The 19,529-nt window shown below is 44.3% G+C and overlaps 1 protein-coding gene across 1 annotated transcript in view; it reads left to right on the forward strand.

Moving 5' to 3' along the window:
* Positions 1 to 5,596, forward strand: part of BAG3 (BAG cochaperone 3) — a 106,323-nt gene extending 100,727 nt beyond the window's left edge. Inside the window, exon 4 of the mRNA XM_086922938.1 lies at positions 2,996 to 5,596. Within this exon, the coding sequence (XP_086779064.1) occupies positions 2,996 to 3,706 (711 nt within the window). The 3' untranslated portion in view covers positions 3,707 to 5,596. The remainder of the gene's footprint in view (positions 1 to 2,995) is intronic.
* Positions 5,597 to 19,529: the final 13,933 nt, after the last annotated feature.

Consider the following 19,529-nt stretch of genomic DNA (forward strand, 5'->3'; position numbering starts at 1 on the left):
GAAAGTAGATGAAAGATTGGACGAAATTAGACAAAAACTAGTGGGCGATACTCTTCTGTACCTTTGTAATGAAAGCCCTATTCAAAAAGCCGAAAATAGATTTGAAACAACCAGGGTGTGGAATTCGTATTGGACCACACACACGACATATTGTTTATGGTCAAAGCCAACATGTTTTATTGTTTATTTTGTCCTATGAGGTCCAATTCTTTGCAGCAAAACCCTTTTAAATGCTAGTTTATAGTACCACAGTGTGGGCATGTGAAAGAAGAGTGCCTGCTGATAAGGCAACATTTGTATCCATATATATTTAAGTTGTTCAAACGTATATATATGATTCCTTAAAGCAAAGACTTTACAGATAGGGTAAGTGTTCTTAGATAATGCTGTGAGCTCAGCTCGTATTAGTGACATTGATTCCAGTATAAATATAAAATAAACAGTGTTCATATTTTCAAAATTTAACAATTCAGGGCTATTTATGATGCTCAGTGAGTGCTCCCTGATTAAATACAAATGCATTAGTATAAAAGCAAGATTGGTCATAGTTTGCTTCAAAATAAAATGTAAACAAAACAAATGTACAGAGTAAAAAGTTTAGTTGTACTATTGTCCAACCACCTCTCCTTTAGGAAACAGTTAAAAACTTTCCTATTTCCCTAAATATGCTCTCCCTCGTCCTGCCATCCGGACCAGTAGATTCAGCCTAGCGCTGGGAGGCCTCCGGGTAGCCATGAGCTCTATAAATACCCAATTAAATGCATTTATTTTTAAACTTTAAATAAAAAATTTCTGAGCCATAATTTAGTAACATGTTTGATAGATGGCAATATTCTAAAGAAAGACTAATACTGGAGAAAACATTTAAAACCATTATAGGCAACATGAAAATAAATAGGGGGCCCAATTCTTAATGAAAGTCACAGAAGTGCACCACAGTTATATGTACTTGAATTGGTGCAGATTTACAGCTCTCAGGGATTCACAAGAGTTTACAGATGTACGCCTGGAAATCATATCCCTAACTTTTGAATTCCATTTTCGCATGAACAGATATGTATATTTGCTCATGTGAAAATCTGCTGAGCGATTGCAAATTTGTATCCCCTACATCTTCTTTCTACCCACGCTGGAAAATGTTTTAATCCTGGCCATGTCACAAGTAAATTTCCAAACCTTTACAGTGTATGAAGAGGTTGGAGATGATTTCGTGAATATCCTTAAACATTTTAATGTATGGGTGTGCACCCACTCCATAGTCATTCAAACCCCAAAACGTCCTCATCCTTCTTACTTCCAGCCCCTGTATGTATATTTGCAAAAAGGTTACAAAATCAGAGCCTTGCTAGAATACAAACCCTCGCCTAATTAGAGTGTTGTATCAGAGCTCTTATATAAGGAGAAAACTCCCATAATTTCTAATCTCACAGCATGACACCCAAAAGGGACACATGGATTTTTTTTATGGGGCAAGTAGTTTCTGAAGCAAGACAGCCGCCCAAAGTGACATGCGCACTTTGGAGCATCCAGCCAGCCACGTCTCCTGTCCTCTGTTGCCAATTGAAAGCAAGGGACACGCCTGCATGTCTCTGGGCTGGAGTAAGGCTGAAGGCTGAATGCTGCAGTGTGGTGAGTGCGCACATCGGAAAAAGAAAATGGCAGTGAAATCTTTTCATTGCCATTTTATTTTTCCTGCAAGGCTCTCAGCGGCAAGGGGGCAACGCTCCCCTGCCCAAGTGAAGAAACCGCCGCTGGCTAGTTCCCAGTGAAAACGCTTCCTGATACAACTCTTCTAGAGAATTGTTATTTTCCGCAAGGCCAAACACCACCTCCCAGAAGCTCTCCTTGTCATTGTTGTTAACGCTTGCAACAATAACACCAAATGGTGGCAAAGCAGACGTTTTAATGATGCCTGTCCGGAGGATGACCCAATTAACGTACCATACCACCAGACTGACATACTGACAAAGTGTATTACCTTAATACAATTGTTGTTTCTTTCTTTCATTTGATCTAATTGAGTCATTTTAAAATGCACTGCCCACACTCCCTTGTCTACACTTTTTTTGCCACCATTTTGATTGAATCGGTATAAACTGCCCTCAAACTGATTAAATTAGCTTTGAAAATTGATTTCATTTAAGCCATCTTTTGATTTTTCTTTAGTGATAATAAGGATTGCACATAGTAATAGGCCAATACATAAATAGAAAACTTAATGATCATATTTTCATAGGAAACATTGTCCTTTTATACTACATACCCAGGTTCCCTTAGGGAATATAGGGTGGCCATTTCTCCTTGTAGACTTGTAAGTATGCCATGTTTGAACTTACTAACAAAGTGTAAATTTGGCATGGGTGGACGTTTTCCTTTGCAAAATCACAGATCAAGTGCAGAATCTGGTATACTCCCAACAAACTCATAAATGTCAAATCGCCAAAAGCCATGAGGTAGCGGAAGTGACATTGCACGCCATTTGACCTTTATGTTCTGTCACACATGCATACACATATACACAGAATTGCACATACACACACCTTCTCACATGCACACAACATACATTAAAACATTTGTTTTACTTACCTCAGGTGCTAAGGAGGGTCAAATTCCAGCTAATTGAACCCCATTTTTATTTCACTGATGGTGAATAATATATTATTATACACCATTAGTGTAGTAAAAAAAATATGCAAAACAAGCAGTTTGGAGCACCAACCTATGTTCATAAGGGCGAGCTGCCTCTGTGTTCCTGTCACTATGTTTCCTACCTCTGAGGCCAGGGGTCGCAGCTGAGACCCCTTAGTGACGTCCATGTACAAACCTAAGCTTTGCTTTTCTTTCTTTTTATGAGTCACTGATTTAAAGGCAGATCATCGTATTATTTTTCATGCATAACTTCAGTATTCAGTACAAAAAAATAAGATGGACTGTAAACATGTCAGACTACATACACTACCAACCTTACCAATATCTTTTTTTTATCTTTCTGAAGGCTTTTCCACAAGAAACATCTTCTCAGCAAATGCCATACCAGAAAGAATCCTCTCCACAACCAGTGTCCGAGAGCAAGGCAAGTCCTTCTGAGCCCGATTCTCCTCCTAGTAATGTCCCCTTTCACATTGCTCACCAAGAGGTTGAACCAGAGTTTCCGCCTCCGCCTCCTCCGGTCTCTGAGCTGGAGAGCATGGAGAAAAGTATGCCCAGCCCTGGTATAAGTCCTCCCCCACCTGAGGAACCCACCCCTCAAAAGCCTGAACCTCAGCAGTCCGCGGAACCAGAGATGTCTGCGAAGCACCCTGGCATACTGCAGGTGGAGTGGATTCTAGACAGAGTACAGACACTTGAGCAAGCTGTGGAGGAATATAAGGGCAAGAAGAATGAGAAGCCATATCTGATGCTGGAAGAGTACCTCACTAAAGAGCTGCTGGCATTGGATTCTGTGGATCCTGAAGGCCGGGCAGATGTACGTCAAGTCAGGCGAGATGGTGTCCGTAAGGTCCAGAGCATTCTGGATAGACTGGAGAAGAAGGCACAGGAGAATGCAAAAACTTGCTATGCCCCACCATGTGTGCAGGAAAGCATGGAGGTTGACTCTGGGGCAGACAAAAGTGGCAGAGGAACTCGCCAATCGGGATCAAAGGAAGAGGGATTCACCAACCCCACCAGTTCATCCCAGACACCTAGTGATGCAACTGCATCATAGGGGGTTATACACCAGCTATATGCTTTCACAATTTAATACCTTAATTGTGCTTTTTCTGTGTCATTTATGTTGCATGTGTTTTCCAGAGCATTGCACAAATTATGGCTTTGAGAACATGTTGGTGGGCGGGGCGAAAAAAGCAATTAAGAAAAAACTTATGGTTAAATCTTTTGAACATATCTATCTGCTCTGATGTACAAACAAGAACTGCTTTAATCAACAATTGTTTTAACTCTGGAATATAAACTGCAAGAAAATTGAAATCAGATTATTTAATCTGTCTATTCAATGATAAAATCGGAATGACTCCTGAATCCAGAGCAAGAGATGCAGCCATTTTCTTCCACAGTGCCTTGTTTTCCACATTAGTATTTGGTGTATTTAAGGAGAAACGTGTTTCATCCGAATATTCCTGGGAAGTTTTGTAGCATTTAACATTGTTATAGCCCAATGTGTACAGGATATTGAACTTGACTCTTAAAGAAGACATTGCAGATTGTGAAGATACTATTCTTAATGCTCTTTGATACAGAATCTTACCTTATACTATATCCTGTTTTGAGCTCCTATGGGAGATTTGATATGTGCCAATATCTCCCTCTTGGAGTGAGCAGAACAGATCACAACCAGCTTCCAGTTGAATAATTTTAAGCAAAGGCAACCATTTCTCAATTCTCTGAGCAGCCTTCCCTGCAATACTTTAGTACCAATGGGCATGTTAAGGAGTTGCCTTTTTGGCAGTGTTGCGCATTTATGTTGTTCTTCCTGCATTTGATTATTTCTGGAGCATCTGCAAAGCCATGTTATCAAGCCACTCTCAGAATGGAGCCATTGGATAGTGTTCTCTATCCTCTTTGAAGCAGATACTGTACTTCAAAGGCCCAGCTTCCTCCCCTTTGCCTTTTCCTACCAATGTGCCTCAGCCCTTCTCTAGAGAGATCTTTCACTTCTTAGATTAGGGGAGTCAAGGAGTTTCTACTCTGTCATTTGTCAGCCGTGGACCCCTTAAGAAAGAGCCATTTTAAGGGTTGTGTTTACAGAACCCAATCTTCAAGAATTTGCCGTCCCTTATCTCTCTTTAAGAGTGCCCCCTAAAAATAAAGATGGGTGGGTCTCCATGGTCATTTGATCCTTGACTTATTCTTTGAACGAGGATCGCCCAGACTCTTCCCCCACCCCTCCTTGCAAGAAGACCTCAGTTGGGGTTCTTTCTATAGCTGTTCTATGCTTGGCCTTTTTTGTTATTGGAGTGTAGTCTGTGTAAGTTCAGTCCTTGGTGTCTTCTCAATATTTTGCCTAGAGAATATGAGGGGGTTCATATTGCCTTCTAATTCTGACATTGGCCCAATTGTTGATGATATAAGCCAGATCCCAACTGGGCAAAGTTGTTACAGGGAGTTTTCAAAAGGGCCTATTCTCACTGAGTACTATTAACTGAGGCCACCAGCTACTAAACACGGACCACTGAAAAGCCATATGATTGTAATGAACCTTTAAAGCCATATGATTATAACTACTTCTGAAGCCATATGAATGTACCTACTTTTGGCCATTGCTAATACTGACTGATTAGCACGATACTCGTGGGGTTCACAATCTCAAACAACCTGAATGTTGCATCCCATACCAGGGGTACGAGAGAGGGCTTCCACTTGTTATATAGAGGTCTGCAGGCATTTATTTTAATGAACCTGACCTGGCTCACTGCCACATGCCACACCATTATGTAAATCCGACTGCTTTAACAAGGCACTGCTTCTCCTTCCACAACTAGGCACTTTACGTAAGAACCCAGATAAAGTGTGTGTACAAAACTGTAGGTTTATTTATATGTGTGCAGAGAAATGTATTGTTATATTTGCAAAGAATAAAATTAATTGAGAACCTGCATTGTCATGGTTGTTTTTAATAATGGTTTGTTAATGAAACACTGACTTGAGACTAGCTTTTATACAGATGTTTTGATTCATGATGTCTTACCTAAAGGATGTCCATCAATGGTCTACGAAGGCCTTAGCCATGCTAGATTGTCAGTCTAGCCACATGGAATATATTTATATGAATATGTGACGTTACAATGCCACATATTACATTGCGGTAGGTAACAACACGTTACATTGTCCGCGTTGTCACCAAGCATGTCATTACAAAGCAAGTCGTTTCTACGACTTGCACTAGATGGTGAGCTGGATTTAGGAATAGTATAAATTACTATTCCTACTCCAATTAGCGCAACAGCAGGGAATGTGTTGGACTTAAAATGCAACACATTCCCTGGTGTTGCACGCCATCTAGCGCAATTTAATGCATGCATGGTAAAAACGCAGACAATGTAACGTACACGTTGTTACCAACGCGCGTGGTACTGACAGTGTTGTAAACGCTGTCTCCCCATTTGAATACATTAAATCTATATGCAAATCATTTAAATCACCATTGCTTATCTTGAAGTCAGCTGTGTTGCGGCTCCCCGAGGACCAAACTTGGACATTTCTGCTGTCCTTGCTATTTACCTCCCTCGAGGACCAATATTAGACATATCCCTCACTGACCTTAAGTGGAATGGGACATCATTACCATGTAGATGATGATGTCTGTCCTCCAAACTCTTTGAAATATCCTAACAGCGAGACATGAAGTTGGAACATCACTTACAGGGTAAGGGTTTGATGTTTTGAAGCAAGCCAAAACACGGTTAGGCCCAATGGTTTAATGTGTCCTGGCCCTCACTGTCACTAGCCTGTGACTGCACATAGTTGGAAAAAACAGGGGTCCTGTTGGCATACCTCACAAAGATCGGCCTGTATGGAGACTCCCTCACATCTCTGCTGGAGACTCAAAAGTAGAAATCTGCTCTCAGTTAGTAGTCAAAAAAAATCACAAATGTATTTATAATTTACAATTATTTATGTAACATTAATCTAACCCATAAGAGATGCAAGGTAATTATTGTGCACTTTAGAAACAGATTAGCACAACCAAATATTAACAAAAACAAACAAATAGAAAATACCTAACCTTTTAGTTAGAGCTCAGAAGAGTCTACATTTGGATTTCTGCCGATCTCAGAGAAATAACCGTCATTTGGTTCATCCATTATCTCTCCTTGGATCAGCAGCACTGAGTGCAGCGTTTATCAATTTTGTGTTCAGTGTTCTTTGACAGGGTGCTCAGGTGACCAGTACCATCTCCCTTTGAAATCCAAAGGTCTTCCTCGAGCAATTTAAAGCCAGGGAATTCATATCCTGCTCCTGGGAAAAATAAATTAAGCATCTCGTTAATCTCCCTCACTGGATTTTAGATCACAATGTGAAAAGTTGTTCTCACAATTTGTGTAATTTGTGTGTGAACTGTTAAGGCGATTAATACACAACATTAGGCTTAAACATAATATTGCTGAGTAGTATTTGGTTCAAAAGTCAGGACTGGTTAAAACTGTCAGACATGACAGAGGGCACTTTGTAGCTATCTCTCTGTAATGTCTGACAAGATTATTGTTGCATTTGCGTACCAGCAAAAATATACAGACTTCAGTCTGAATACATAAATTAGTGTTTCTCATACATTAGACGGAAACAGTTTATAAGTGGGCAGTTGTGACCTGTTCTCAATGTCTCTCAAATGTAGGGCCTCCACCTTAGCAGCTACGCTGGATGTCAGCAGCAGCAGTTTTGGGGGGGGGATAGGCGAGCGGGGTCCACCGAGATTTGACCTGGGCTGTATGGTTGCACAGGTAGACGGGGAAGAAAGTGCGCATGTGTACTGATGATCCACCCAGCTAAAAGTATCAGCCAGCCGGAGGCGGATCTGGGAAGGCCAGCACTGCAAGGCGCAGCAGCCTTCCGAAGACTGTACAAGTGATCCTGTGTGATGGAACAGGAATGACTGTCACATTCCACCTCCCACCTTGTAACCCATTGCAAATCCTACAAATTCAGTTCCTAGAAATAAGGGCATGTACAAATTTAAGCACAAGATGAATGCCTTACAGAACCCAAAAGGGCGCAGCTCCTGTGCATGGTTATTCGTTGCAAATCTCATGCTAGCTTACGGTGCACTAGTGAGATCACGTAGTAGTGCTGCTGTGCAATATCATGCCCTGCAGCGGACCATGTCTTCATAGAATAATTTGTACTGTGGTGTGCAGGTCGGGCTGGCTTCGCGTTCTACGCTGCTTTCAGAGCTGGAAGGAACTACGCATCCAGTCCTACAAGCGGCGCCAGAGGCCCCAGTCGCTTTGAAAATGTCTCACTGTCCTGGTAGGTCTGTCAGGATGGGAGCAAGAGATGATCGACACTTGGGCGCCACCTGGCTGCTTCCTACCTGGTGCCCCAAGTACACTACGGAACCCTGGCCGGTCTGGCACTTACTCGCCTTGATCGTGAGGCTTGCTCTGCGCAGCGCCATGAACACTTCCCAGAGGTGGCGCAGATGTTCTTCCCAACTAGCGCTGAACACTGCAATGTCATCCAGGTAGGCGGCAATAAAATCTTCCTGCCAGCCAACATCTGATTGACCAACCTCTGAAAGGTGGCAGGGGCATTCTTCACCCCAAAGGGCATAACACTGAATTGGTAGTGCCCATCTGGTGTGGAGAATGCTGCCCTCTCTTTGGCCCCATCAGTCAAGGTGATCTGCCAGTACCCAGACGTCAAATCAAATGTGCTGAGGTACTGTGCAGCCCCTAGCCGACCAATGAGCTTGTCAGGTCTGGGGATGGGGTGCGCGTCAGTCTTGGTGACTGAATTGAGTCCTCGGTAGGCCACACAGAACCGGAATTCAGGTATGGCACCAGGTGCGGCAGCCTTTGGGACCAAGACCACTGGGCTGGCTCAAAGACTGTTAGAGGACTCAATCACCCCTAAGGCAAACATCTTGGAGACCTCCTTGATGTAAGCTCTGACCCTGTCAGTCACTCTGTGAGCCTTGTGCTTAACAGGAAGACTGTATCCAGTGTCTACATCATGGATGCACCAGTCAGTGACACCAGGAACGAGGGAGAACAAATCAGAGAATTGTCCCAACAGTTGGCGACAATCATGCTGATGTTCAGCGGTCAGAGTGGAAGAGAGGTTTACTTCACCCACTGACCCATCCTGCTCTGTTGCAGATAGGAGGTCAGGAAGAGGCTCAGTCTCCTCCTCCATTCCAGCATCTGTCACTAGGAGCATGCCCACTTCGGACCTTTCTAAGTGGGGCTTTAGGCAGTTGACATTAAGGACCGACAAAGGGTACCTGGGAGATAGCAAGTCCATCAAGTAGGGGACATCCCTTTTGCGCTCCACCACCTCAAATGGTCCGGTCCACTTATCCTGGAGTGCACAGGGCTCCACTGGGGCCATGACCCAAACTTTCTGACCAGGCTGAAGTTCAATCAGAGTGGCATTCTGATCGTACCACCACTTCATCTCTTCCTGGCTGACTTCCAAATTCGCCTGCCTAGTCTGGTGCCCGAAGGTCTGCATGTAGCTATATACATCCTGGGAAGATTTCATGGGAGCTTTTTCCCAGCCTTCCTTGACCAGACTCTTACTGGGTGTCCATACAGCAGTTCAAAGGAACTGAACCCTAAGGACTTCTATGGCACCTCACGGTAAGCAAATAGAAGGCATGGCAAGAGGACGTCCAACTTACTCTTCATAGGTTCCTCAAGACCCATAATCATGCCTTTGAGGGTTCGGATGAATCTCTCAACCAGCCCATTACCTTGGGGGGTGGTAAGGAGTGGTGAACTTATAAGTTACTCCTTACTCCTGCCAAAGGGACTTCATATACTTAGAAATGAAGTTTGTACCACGGTCTGACACCACCTCTCTGGGGAACTCCACATAGGAGAAAATCCCCATCAGTGCACGTCCCACCACAGGGCTGTCACTGTCCTGAGAGGGATGGTTTTCAGGTACCGGGTAGCATGGTCCACCAAGGCTAGGATAAACCTGTTGCCCATGGCTGTCTTGGGGTCCATAGGCCCCACAATGTCAATACCCACCCATTCAAAGGGGGGGCTGACCACAGGGAAGGGCTGGAGAGGAGCCGTGTGCTTCCACCCACTCTTCCCACTTGCCTGACAAGTTCTACAATGAGTATCTGACCTCTTGCGCATCCGGGCCAATAAAAGAGGATGACAAGCCTTTAAAAGGTCTTGTCCTGCCCCAAATGTCCAGCTAAAGGTACATCATGAGCCAAACCCAGTAGGAAGGCTCTGAAGAGCAGGGGTACCACCAGTACACGGCCTGACCCAGGCTCAGCAACCTTAGGCTCGCTACACAGGAGGTCATTCTCCCAGTAGATCCAATGTGATCCAGACTGATCACCTGCTGCCTGATTTGTGGCCTTTTGCTACAAACCCACAAGAGAAGGGCACTTCTTCTCTGCACAGAATTCCTTCCTGGAGGGTCCACCTTGCTGCCAATGGGTCAGCTCAGGCAGGTCCCCCAGTTCGGCAATTTGCTCCCCTGTGGGATCCAGGGCATCCCCTCAAGGTCTGCCTCCTCCCAGACCGTGGGAACTATGGGGGCTGGTTTCCCACGTCCCCTACCTCTTCTCTTTAAGGCAGGTACCTGGGCCATACTTTCAGGCTCCAGGACCTCTTGAACACCCCTACTCGCTGCCTGACATAGACCGAGTGGTCACACACGCCCACTCAGGCAAAACCAACATCTCTAAATTTGACCTTCTCTCCACCTTGGCCCAAGGAGAGCTCTATAAATCCTTGCCCAACAGACAAACCACAGGCATGGCTGGCCTCACAGCTACTTGAAGAGAACCTGAAAGCCCCCCACTCAAAGGGAACCTGGGCCACCTCACAGTGGCTCTCTGAGTTGTCCGCAGCAACTAAAGGAAAGGAAAGAATGCATGGGATCACCTGCTCCTGAGACACCAGCTAACAACTGACAGCTATCACACTGGCCCTGGTGTCTCTCAGAGCCTCCACCCTATGGCCATTGATGGTCACCCACTGCCTGTTATTTTTAGTGTTATCAGGCAGCTGGGTCCTACGGACCATCTCACAATCTCCTAAAGAGACAAGGGACATTTCTGCGGGACCCCACCCATCTTGGGCACCTTTTTCCTCCCCTCCTAGGGCTACACTTGCCATCTGATGGGGTGGTGCATTGCGGTCCTTCTGAGGATCATACCAATGGAATCCCACTCGCTCACACTGAAAGCATGTAGGTGGCCCCCTGTGAACAGGTTTACCTGTTGGGGGCTCTGACTTCTTCTCAGGGGGAGGCTGGGAAGCCTTACCATGGATCCCTTGGGAATTACTTAAGGGCCCTTTCTGGAACTCCCGCTGTTTACCCTTGTCCCCCCCCCCCCACACTCTTCTGCTGGGGACCCTGCCCACCCTTGGCACAGTCTCCTAAGTGACCCTTGTGGACCCAGGTACTCACACAGCGGTCCACCTCCTCTCAAGCTTCCTAGGGTTAGTTAGATTGCTATCAATAAGGTGCTGGCATAGCTCTGGAAAACAATTACCAGACCAGTGCTCCCATGCTATCAAAACATAGAGCTCCTTAAAAGTATTCACTTTGCTACCCTTCACCCAACCATGCATAGCTCTGTAAAAGAAAGACACATTCTACCCAGGTGGCTGTCTCCAGCTTTTTACAATTCCTAAACCTATGTCTAAAGAGTTATGGGCTCAAACCATACCTGGTCATCAGTGTTTCCTTCATGTGGGCATAAAGCATCCTACTCTCACTGGGCAGGTCTAAAAATGTATCACTCCCATCACTAACAAAGCGGCCTCACAACCCCGCTCCCCAGTCTTTCTCAGGGACCCGGTGGGCCAACATTGCCATTTCATAGGCTGCAAATCACTGCCCAATATCTTCATTCATATGAAAATCTTTGATGACATCCTTGGAGAAATAAACCCTGCCTTCTGCAGGCACAGATGGTGCGCTGCCACCAGAGGGACTAATTCCTATGTTCTTAGCCTTAATATCCAATTCCCTCAAAAATCTCTCATGTGATAATTTCCCTTTTTCCCTTTTAATAGCTAATCTGCTAATCTCAAACTCCAGCTTCTTACTCTCTAGGTGCTGTTGACCCTCCAACTTGAGCTTGGTCATCTCCATTCTATGCAATCTATTTCTCTCCCTGTCCTCTAGCTCTCCTGGGGATAGGCCCTTGGAAGAAACACTGCTACCTATGGGGGAAGACACTCTCTCCCTGGCTGGACCCAATAGCCCATCTAGCTGTCCTTCTGCATTCTCAGCCTCTTCTGCAGGCTCTTTCTTGCTTCCACCCAGACCCTCAGCGCCTTTCGGAACTCATCCTTCTTGGTGAGGCCTGGAGTAGCAACTTTAAATTTTCTACAGAAGGCTTTCAGCTGTTTCACATTGTAGGCCTCCAACCTTTCTTCCTCAAAATCTCGATACATAGATGTGTTGGATGCTGCTTTACTTATGGCAATAAGAACTGGCAGTCTTTAGCAAAAATAACAGTTCCAAGGAAAAACATTCTACCCATAAAATGTATGTGGTTGCGTTTGGTCTGCACTCACTAGTAGTGTACACTAATCACTGTATTTGAGTCACAAATGCAAGTCCAAATCCTCACCGCTGACCACCAATGTTAGAACTGGGGGTCGCTAGTTGGCAATGACTTGCGCCTTTGTCCAAATAGGGCCCCTTGCTTCTAGTCAGAGTAAGGGGGCTACACTCCTAAATAACCCCTGCTCAACCCTGTGGATACTTGGCACGAGCGCGAAGGCTTATCTCCGAGGCCGTGTGTAAAGCATTTGTAAACACATACAGTAATACAGTGAAAACTCTACAGATGGACACAACACAGGTTTTATCAAAATAAGTATTCTCAATATAGAATTAACACAAGACCCAAACTACAATAATCCACAATACAATATTAAGAAAATGACTTTAAGATGGTAGAAGTAACTCAGTTCACTTTAGATGGTAAATGCAACACGTTTCTCACAAAGTACCTTAGGATGCATCACGCAAGATAAACAACAGGTTCGCAGGGAGAACGATGCGTCGGTTCCTTGCTTCGGGGGAGGCGATGCTTCTGTTCCTCAGTGCTTGTGCAAAGTAAACGATGCTTCTGTTCCTTACCGGAGAGGAGGTGATCCGACGATCTCGTGGTGCATCCCGGTTGCGTTGTGACAAGATAGCGTCCCGATGCGACGATCTGCTGCAATCCAAGAAGATGGCGCCCTTGATGCGATGAGACGACGTGAAGACGTTGCGTGCACGCCGACAGCTGTGCGGCGACTCTAACTTTTGAACCGCGACAGGTCCTGCGACACGCTTCTCCGTGGATGTGACAGCAACCCTTGCGGTGGCGACACACTTCTCCAGGGATGCAACAACCAACAGCTGCAATGGAGACACGCTTCTCCGGTGATGCGACCCTTGCAGTGGCAACATGTTTCTCCGATGATGCTACAGCAACAGCTGCGGATGCAACCCGCTTCTTCTTGTTGAGTCGCACTTCCAGCTCCCAACAACACGCAGGCTTCTGCAGACATAATTCCCAGCAAGGAAATTCAGGGGGGAGCTGGTGGTGAAGTCTTGTATCCCTGAGACTTCAGCAGGAGGGAAGCACAGTTCAAGCCCTTGGAGATTCTTCTTCAAGACTCCCAATGCAGATAGGCCTATTCAGCCTAGTGCTGACTCACCCTGTCTCCTGGAGCCACCCCAGCCCCTGTCACTCCCAAACCAGACATGCAATACACAACCTAGAAGAGGCAGGTTGGATGGTTAGGCAAGAAAATACCTACTTTCTAAAAGTGGTATTTTCAAACACAGAATGTTAAAACCAACTTCTCTAAAAGATGTATTTTATCATTCTGAGTTCAGGCGTACTAAATTTGTTTTTTTCCACCATGTTTCCTCGGTCAGTTGGGATTATAAGATGTTCTAATCAAACTGCCCTTACTGGCCTATGGGGACAGGTAGCCTTGCAATAGTGAAAAACGAAATTGGCTGTAAATCACTATCAGGACATACCACACACATCAGGGCATGTCCTACCTTTCACATGCAATGCACCTTGCCCTAGGGCTTACCTTAGGGGTAGCTAACATGTAGAAAAGGGAAGGTTTAGGGACTGGTAAGTGGGTGCACTTACCAAGTCGACATGGCAGGACTAGACTGCACACAGGCTCTGCAATGGCAGGCCTGAGACACACTTTACAAGCTGCTTCTGTGGATGGCACAATCAGTGCTGCAAGCCCACTAGCAGCATTTGATCTACAGGCCCTGGGCACACATGCTGCACTGTACTGTGGAGAAGTGTGGCTCAATGATTAGAGCGGCAGACCCTGATGCAGAGGTCTAGCCCGGTATCAGGGTTCAATTCCCTGCCTCGGCGGGTCTTGGGCTCAAAATTACACGGACCTGATAATACTCGCCTCGGTGTCTATTCCAATCATGGAGTCCCACTCTGCAACTCTGGGCAATAGCTTGCTTAATCTCCACAACGGCCCCCACAACGCTAAGGATGCCTGGCCTCCACCTTGGGGGTGCCCAGGAGTGGACGCCTCACAGGGAAAGCCAGGATGGGTTCCACAGCGGTATTCGTACAAGAGCCTTGAGACCCTTGCGGGTGAGTAGTGCGCTATACAAGTATCAATTTACAATTTACATTTTACTAGGGTCTGACAAGTAAATCAAATAAGCCAATCGTGGTGTCACTAAGCCATTACAGTAATTTACCATAGGGAGCACTTGCACTGTGGCACTGAATAGCAGTGGCACAGTGCCCAAAGCATCTAAACCAGCAAAACATATTAAAAACAGAGGAGACAACAGCAAGAAAATGGAAGGGAGACTCACGCCAAGGTCTAACAGGCAACATAACTTTAAGTATAAAGTCAAATAGACAGACTAACGTGGAGCATGAATAATCTAGAGAGCAAGAAATGTCTGGCACACATGCCAAAAGGGAACTTTTTATAGGTTTTCAGACAGTGAAGGAACACTCTCGACAAAGAATGAAGTAGAGCATAGGGCTTACAGGAATCATCTTTCATATAAACAATGTACATGAAACAAGAAGCATTTAGGAGCACCTACTTTGCATGTATAATTGATGTATTAAATGAGACATGATTATGTGAACTTCGTGTAAGAAATGACAACAATGCTTAGGGCACTGCTTAGAGCAGGCCGGGACAAAGGAACTTTAATAAGTTGCAACTACAGGAATTCTCAGCACACAGCTTTCTTCTTGAGGAACCAAATTAAAGCATTTCAAGCAGCACTAAGAAAACATCACCATGAAACTGAACTCTATTTAGCTTCCTTTCTGCAATGGAAAACTCAGGATAGACATAACATGCATGTAGGAAAGATTTCACAAACAATGAATTCTGCATTCAACTTTAGCAGCTTTAAAATGGATGTGAGTGTCAGCAGGCGAAGGCCTAGTTATGCTAACTTAAAGCCAAGTTACTATAATTGTGACCTACTGATGTAACCTAAACCCAATGAAATGAACATTATTTCTTATTATTAGAAGTGCTGTAACACATCATTAAAAAAAAATCTTCATTAATCTTTCAACAAATTCAAGAAATTATTTCCTTATGGATATTGTGGTTTTTCTTTAAACAAGCCAACTCGTTTCACCCTTTGGCTGTGAGCCCTAAACGTTTTCAAGGCTATAAGTCACACATGAGACAATTTAAACACAAAGAAGGTGAAATGAAAGATAATACAATAGAACTGTAGGTATGAATACTATTCCAATATTAGCAGCACACCCCACCTTATTGAATACTGAAAACCGTACGGTGTCGGTGTGTAAGTACACAACTAACAAAAAACTAAGATGAAATTAAGTGAGCATGGTTGAAGTGCTCAATATATGTAGTAGGTCACCTATTCTATTGTGGAGATTGTTGCACATAAAATACATAATTAAGAGGATATGTGTATTGCAGCTGCCAACGGACACATGATTTGTGATGCTAGCACTACATGTGAGGATGAACTCAGGGTCTAATTTAGTTAGGTAGCCTCAAAGTTACCTTAAAGATCTCTAAGCTGTTTTTAGCTCTTAAGGGAAATGAAAAGAAAAATAAATCTGACAATGTCAGAGAAAGAGTAGTACAGTTCAAGTTACTTCAGTGAATTCCATCAAGCTTATTGCATGAGAAGAGATTTGCAAAGCTGCCACATGGGTGTCTGCACAATGTTTTTAAGCTGCTCTTATATATACATGGATTAGAGCTACATAAAACTTGGCAAGGCAGCCCTTCTATTGTTTTTTTTTAATAAATCTTATATTGCAGCCCAATTCCTCACAAGTTTCTGAATAACTGTTCAGGGGTGCCATTAAACAGGAGGTTTAAATGGTGCCATCCCAGTCCTGGACCCTTGGAAGTGGGCTTAAGGTGCTCGGTGAGCCTTTGTGGATCCAGCAGAACCACTACATCTTCTCTGTTTCATGACGAAAACCCAAGCGAACCGCTGCATGGCCGATGATGTGTGGATTGGACCTGTCGCAAAGACTCTCATCGCCTTCCCAACCCCATCAGAAACCGCCACTGTGCGAGCATTCTCGATGCAGGCCCTTGCATTCCTCATCAACGGCAGCATCGACAACAACTCTGGACTCTGTATCACAGCTCCTCTGAACCGATTTGGGATTGCAAGCTCAGTCAACGTGATCCTTGATGACAATGTAGGCCCTCGCATTGCTGCTGCGCCGCAACTTGGAACCGACGCATCGCTTTGCTTGTGACACGCATTTTCGACGTGAATCCTCGCAACGCTCTGCAAACCAGGATTCAAGGTACTCTGTTCATCCGGCCTGCACTCCATTGTGATCAGCCTGAACTTGTGACTTCGTCCTGGTCCAGCGCTATCAGATAATCCAATCTTTGTGTTTTTTTGGCACTATTTTCACCTAAATCTTTTTAATTGTTTATCTCCGGTTCTGCTGATAGGATTTTTGTCATTTTAGCCTTGTTTTATTCATTAAAATTGGAGTGGGATGTTTTTGTGTGGTCTTTCCACATTATTACTGGTTGAAGTGCTGCACAAATACACATTGCCTCTAGGTTAAGCCTGTCTGCTGTGTGCCAAGCTACCAGAGGGTTGAGCACAGGTTAATTTAGGATTGGCTTGTGCCTCACGCTGACAAGGATTGTGGTTGCTGCTTGATCAGGGCTGACACCCCACTCAACCAACAACTGAGTTGTACGGAATACACACGGAAGCAATTGCTTTAAAACAGAGGTCTATTGTTAGTCTTGATTGAGTCAGGTAGCACGTGAACTGTTAGTATTTTCTCTAGCTTAGGGTTTACATGTTCAAAAGCAGTTAATGCAATGACTTTCATCACAGGGTATATTGTGTACTGGTCTACCATGACATGACCAGCAGTTGTTGCCGCCTAATGGCCCACTTCGATGACCGGAATGGAAGTTATGTCGCCGAAAAGCCTTATCTTCGATGTCGAAGGTAGTTTCTTGAAGTTTGTGGAAATTTTGCGCTTCGAAGTTGCTGGAAAAGTTTTTCTAGCCAGAGCGGAGAAACTTTCATCCGAACCCAGTGCGGAAAAAAACAATCTAAGGATGGAGCCGATGCCCATGCGCATTATTGTCCAAGGGAGGAGTCACCTATATCGTGACTACAAAGACTTTTCCAAGAAGACAACAACCTGCAATCATCCGAGCCCAACACCAGGTGGCGATCTAATGCATAGTGTACGATCTGCAGCTCATATGCCAAGAACAGATGCATACTGGTAAGTAGCATTTTCCTTCACCATTTGGCCTACAATGGTTGTTATCTTCCGCCCTCAGCGCCATAATGAGCAAGTGACCTCCAGCATAGACATAATCAGGTCCGCCAACAGCCTTTAAAGCATTTGCAATTTCGAGTACTGCTCCAAGACAGAGCCACCAGCCAAAGCTTTGAATGAGGGCCTCTTCACCTAGAATCTTCCAGGCCACACTGTCAGGACTGCTTCTCCAGATGAGAAGGCTCGGCCACCACACCGTTTGGCAGGCCGGGCCATGTAGCAATTCTCCACCCGGGGTCTCCCCCCTTCTCGCCACACCACAGTGAGCTGGGGCCCCTGGGCACAGACACAGTCATGGCTCTCTCACCCAGCGTGACGTGGGCAATCCACGCGGCTCTCCACCCCAAACTAGAGCCACTTGCTGGATTCTCACAGGACAGAGGGGACAACCCCTGCTTTGTCAGTCACCACCGGGTTGTCCATCTAGACCCTTAGACTGCGGTCAGGGTCCCCAGCAGCAGGATGAGTCAGTAGGAGGTGGAAAGAGCGTGATCACAGTGCTCCAATCATCTTGGACACACCCCCTTTCAGTTCATTGCATTGTCTGCAATTGCCCTTTGCCTTGTTAATGAAGCAAGTGTGTTTAAAAAAACTCATAGGGTGTCTAAACATGTGTCAGTAATTCAAGCTTTTCAACAAAACATAAGTTAATTATTTAGGACACAGGATTATAAGTGAAGGAATTTATCCTAGAGAAGATAAAATACGTAGCTTCTCCCACTGATGACAATATGTTGAGAGCATTCACTGGGTTACATTACTATTATTCTGGAATTATTGATGGCTATGCCACTCTCTTGGAAGCTTTGAATTATATGTTGAAAAAGAAAGTAAAATGTGAGTGGACTGAAAAGGAACAAACGTATTTGAAAATATTAAAGGACTATTAGTGACAGTGTCTGCACTCAAAACATATCAATCAGGAACTTAATGCATTATTACTGTAGATGAACGTGTAATAAGGTTGGGTGCCGTTTTATGTCAACACATTGATAATGCAGAAAATACTATTGCATTTGCATCCAGAATGCTGAAAGAGGAAGAAAAACAAGTATAGTACCATAGAACGAGAAGCACTTGTTGGTGCATGGGCAATAGATAAGCTTAAAGCACAACATGTATACTAGGTACAGATCATTAACCATTAGCTTATTTAGTGGTTGAGAAGTATATGTAATGCATCCCCAAGATTAGTACACATTTTGTCTAAACTTCAAGAATATAATTTTGAAATAAGGTATACTGCTGGAGGAGTGAATGTTAGAGCATATTATTTGTCTAGACCAGATGATAATATTATGGAGGAGGAATGTATGGTTGAGGCAGTGGACTTTGAAGAGGATTGTGAAAAGGTAATAAATGAAAGACAGTGGAGAGGTACATTTGAGAAGGATGAAGTATTACGGATGGTGGTGAAGTCTTTACAAACCTGGATAGCCTAGAGAACGTGTTCTCAAAGGTAAAATGCATAGCTATAGCCTATTGCTCCTGAAATATATATGAAATCGAATGCGTTGCTTAGGAATGGAATTTGTTTTCCACCAGGTGATTTATGAGAAAGACTTTTTGCCTTGGTTCATGTTGAGCATATGGGTTGGACAGCCAAAAAGAATATATTAAGAAAATCCTTTTGGTGACCAGGAATAGATAGGCAAGTTGAGAAATTTGTGAATAATTGTACAGTGCTTCTTTTCTAATAAGTATTGGAAAATGAAGGATACCCCTTTGAGTCCCGTTCAATTTCCAGAGAAAGTATGGGATAAGGATGCATCACATATTGAAGGTCAACTTAATGACACGAATATTGACATAAGATTGTTAATAGCTATCATAGACTATTATTTAAAATGGGTGTACTGCCTAAAGAAATTATAACAGATAATGGTAGTCAATTAGTTCCAGAAAATATGGCTGTATTTTTTTGGGAGAGTGGGATTTTCAGCATTTTACTACAGCTTTGTATAGCCCTGAAACTAATAGTGCTGTGGAGTGAGTCAATGGCACACTTACGCAAGGCATTCTAACAGCTACAATATGT

Source organism: Lissotriton vulgaris, chromosome 5 (genome assembly GCF_964263255.1).
Source record: "Lissotriton vulgaris chromosome 5, aLisVul1.2, whole genome shotgun sequence".
In the NCBI taxonomy this organism is placed as follows: Eukaryota; Metazoa; Chordata; class Amphibia; order Caudata; family Salamandridae; genus Lissotriton; species Lissotriton vulgaris.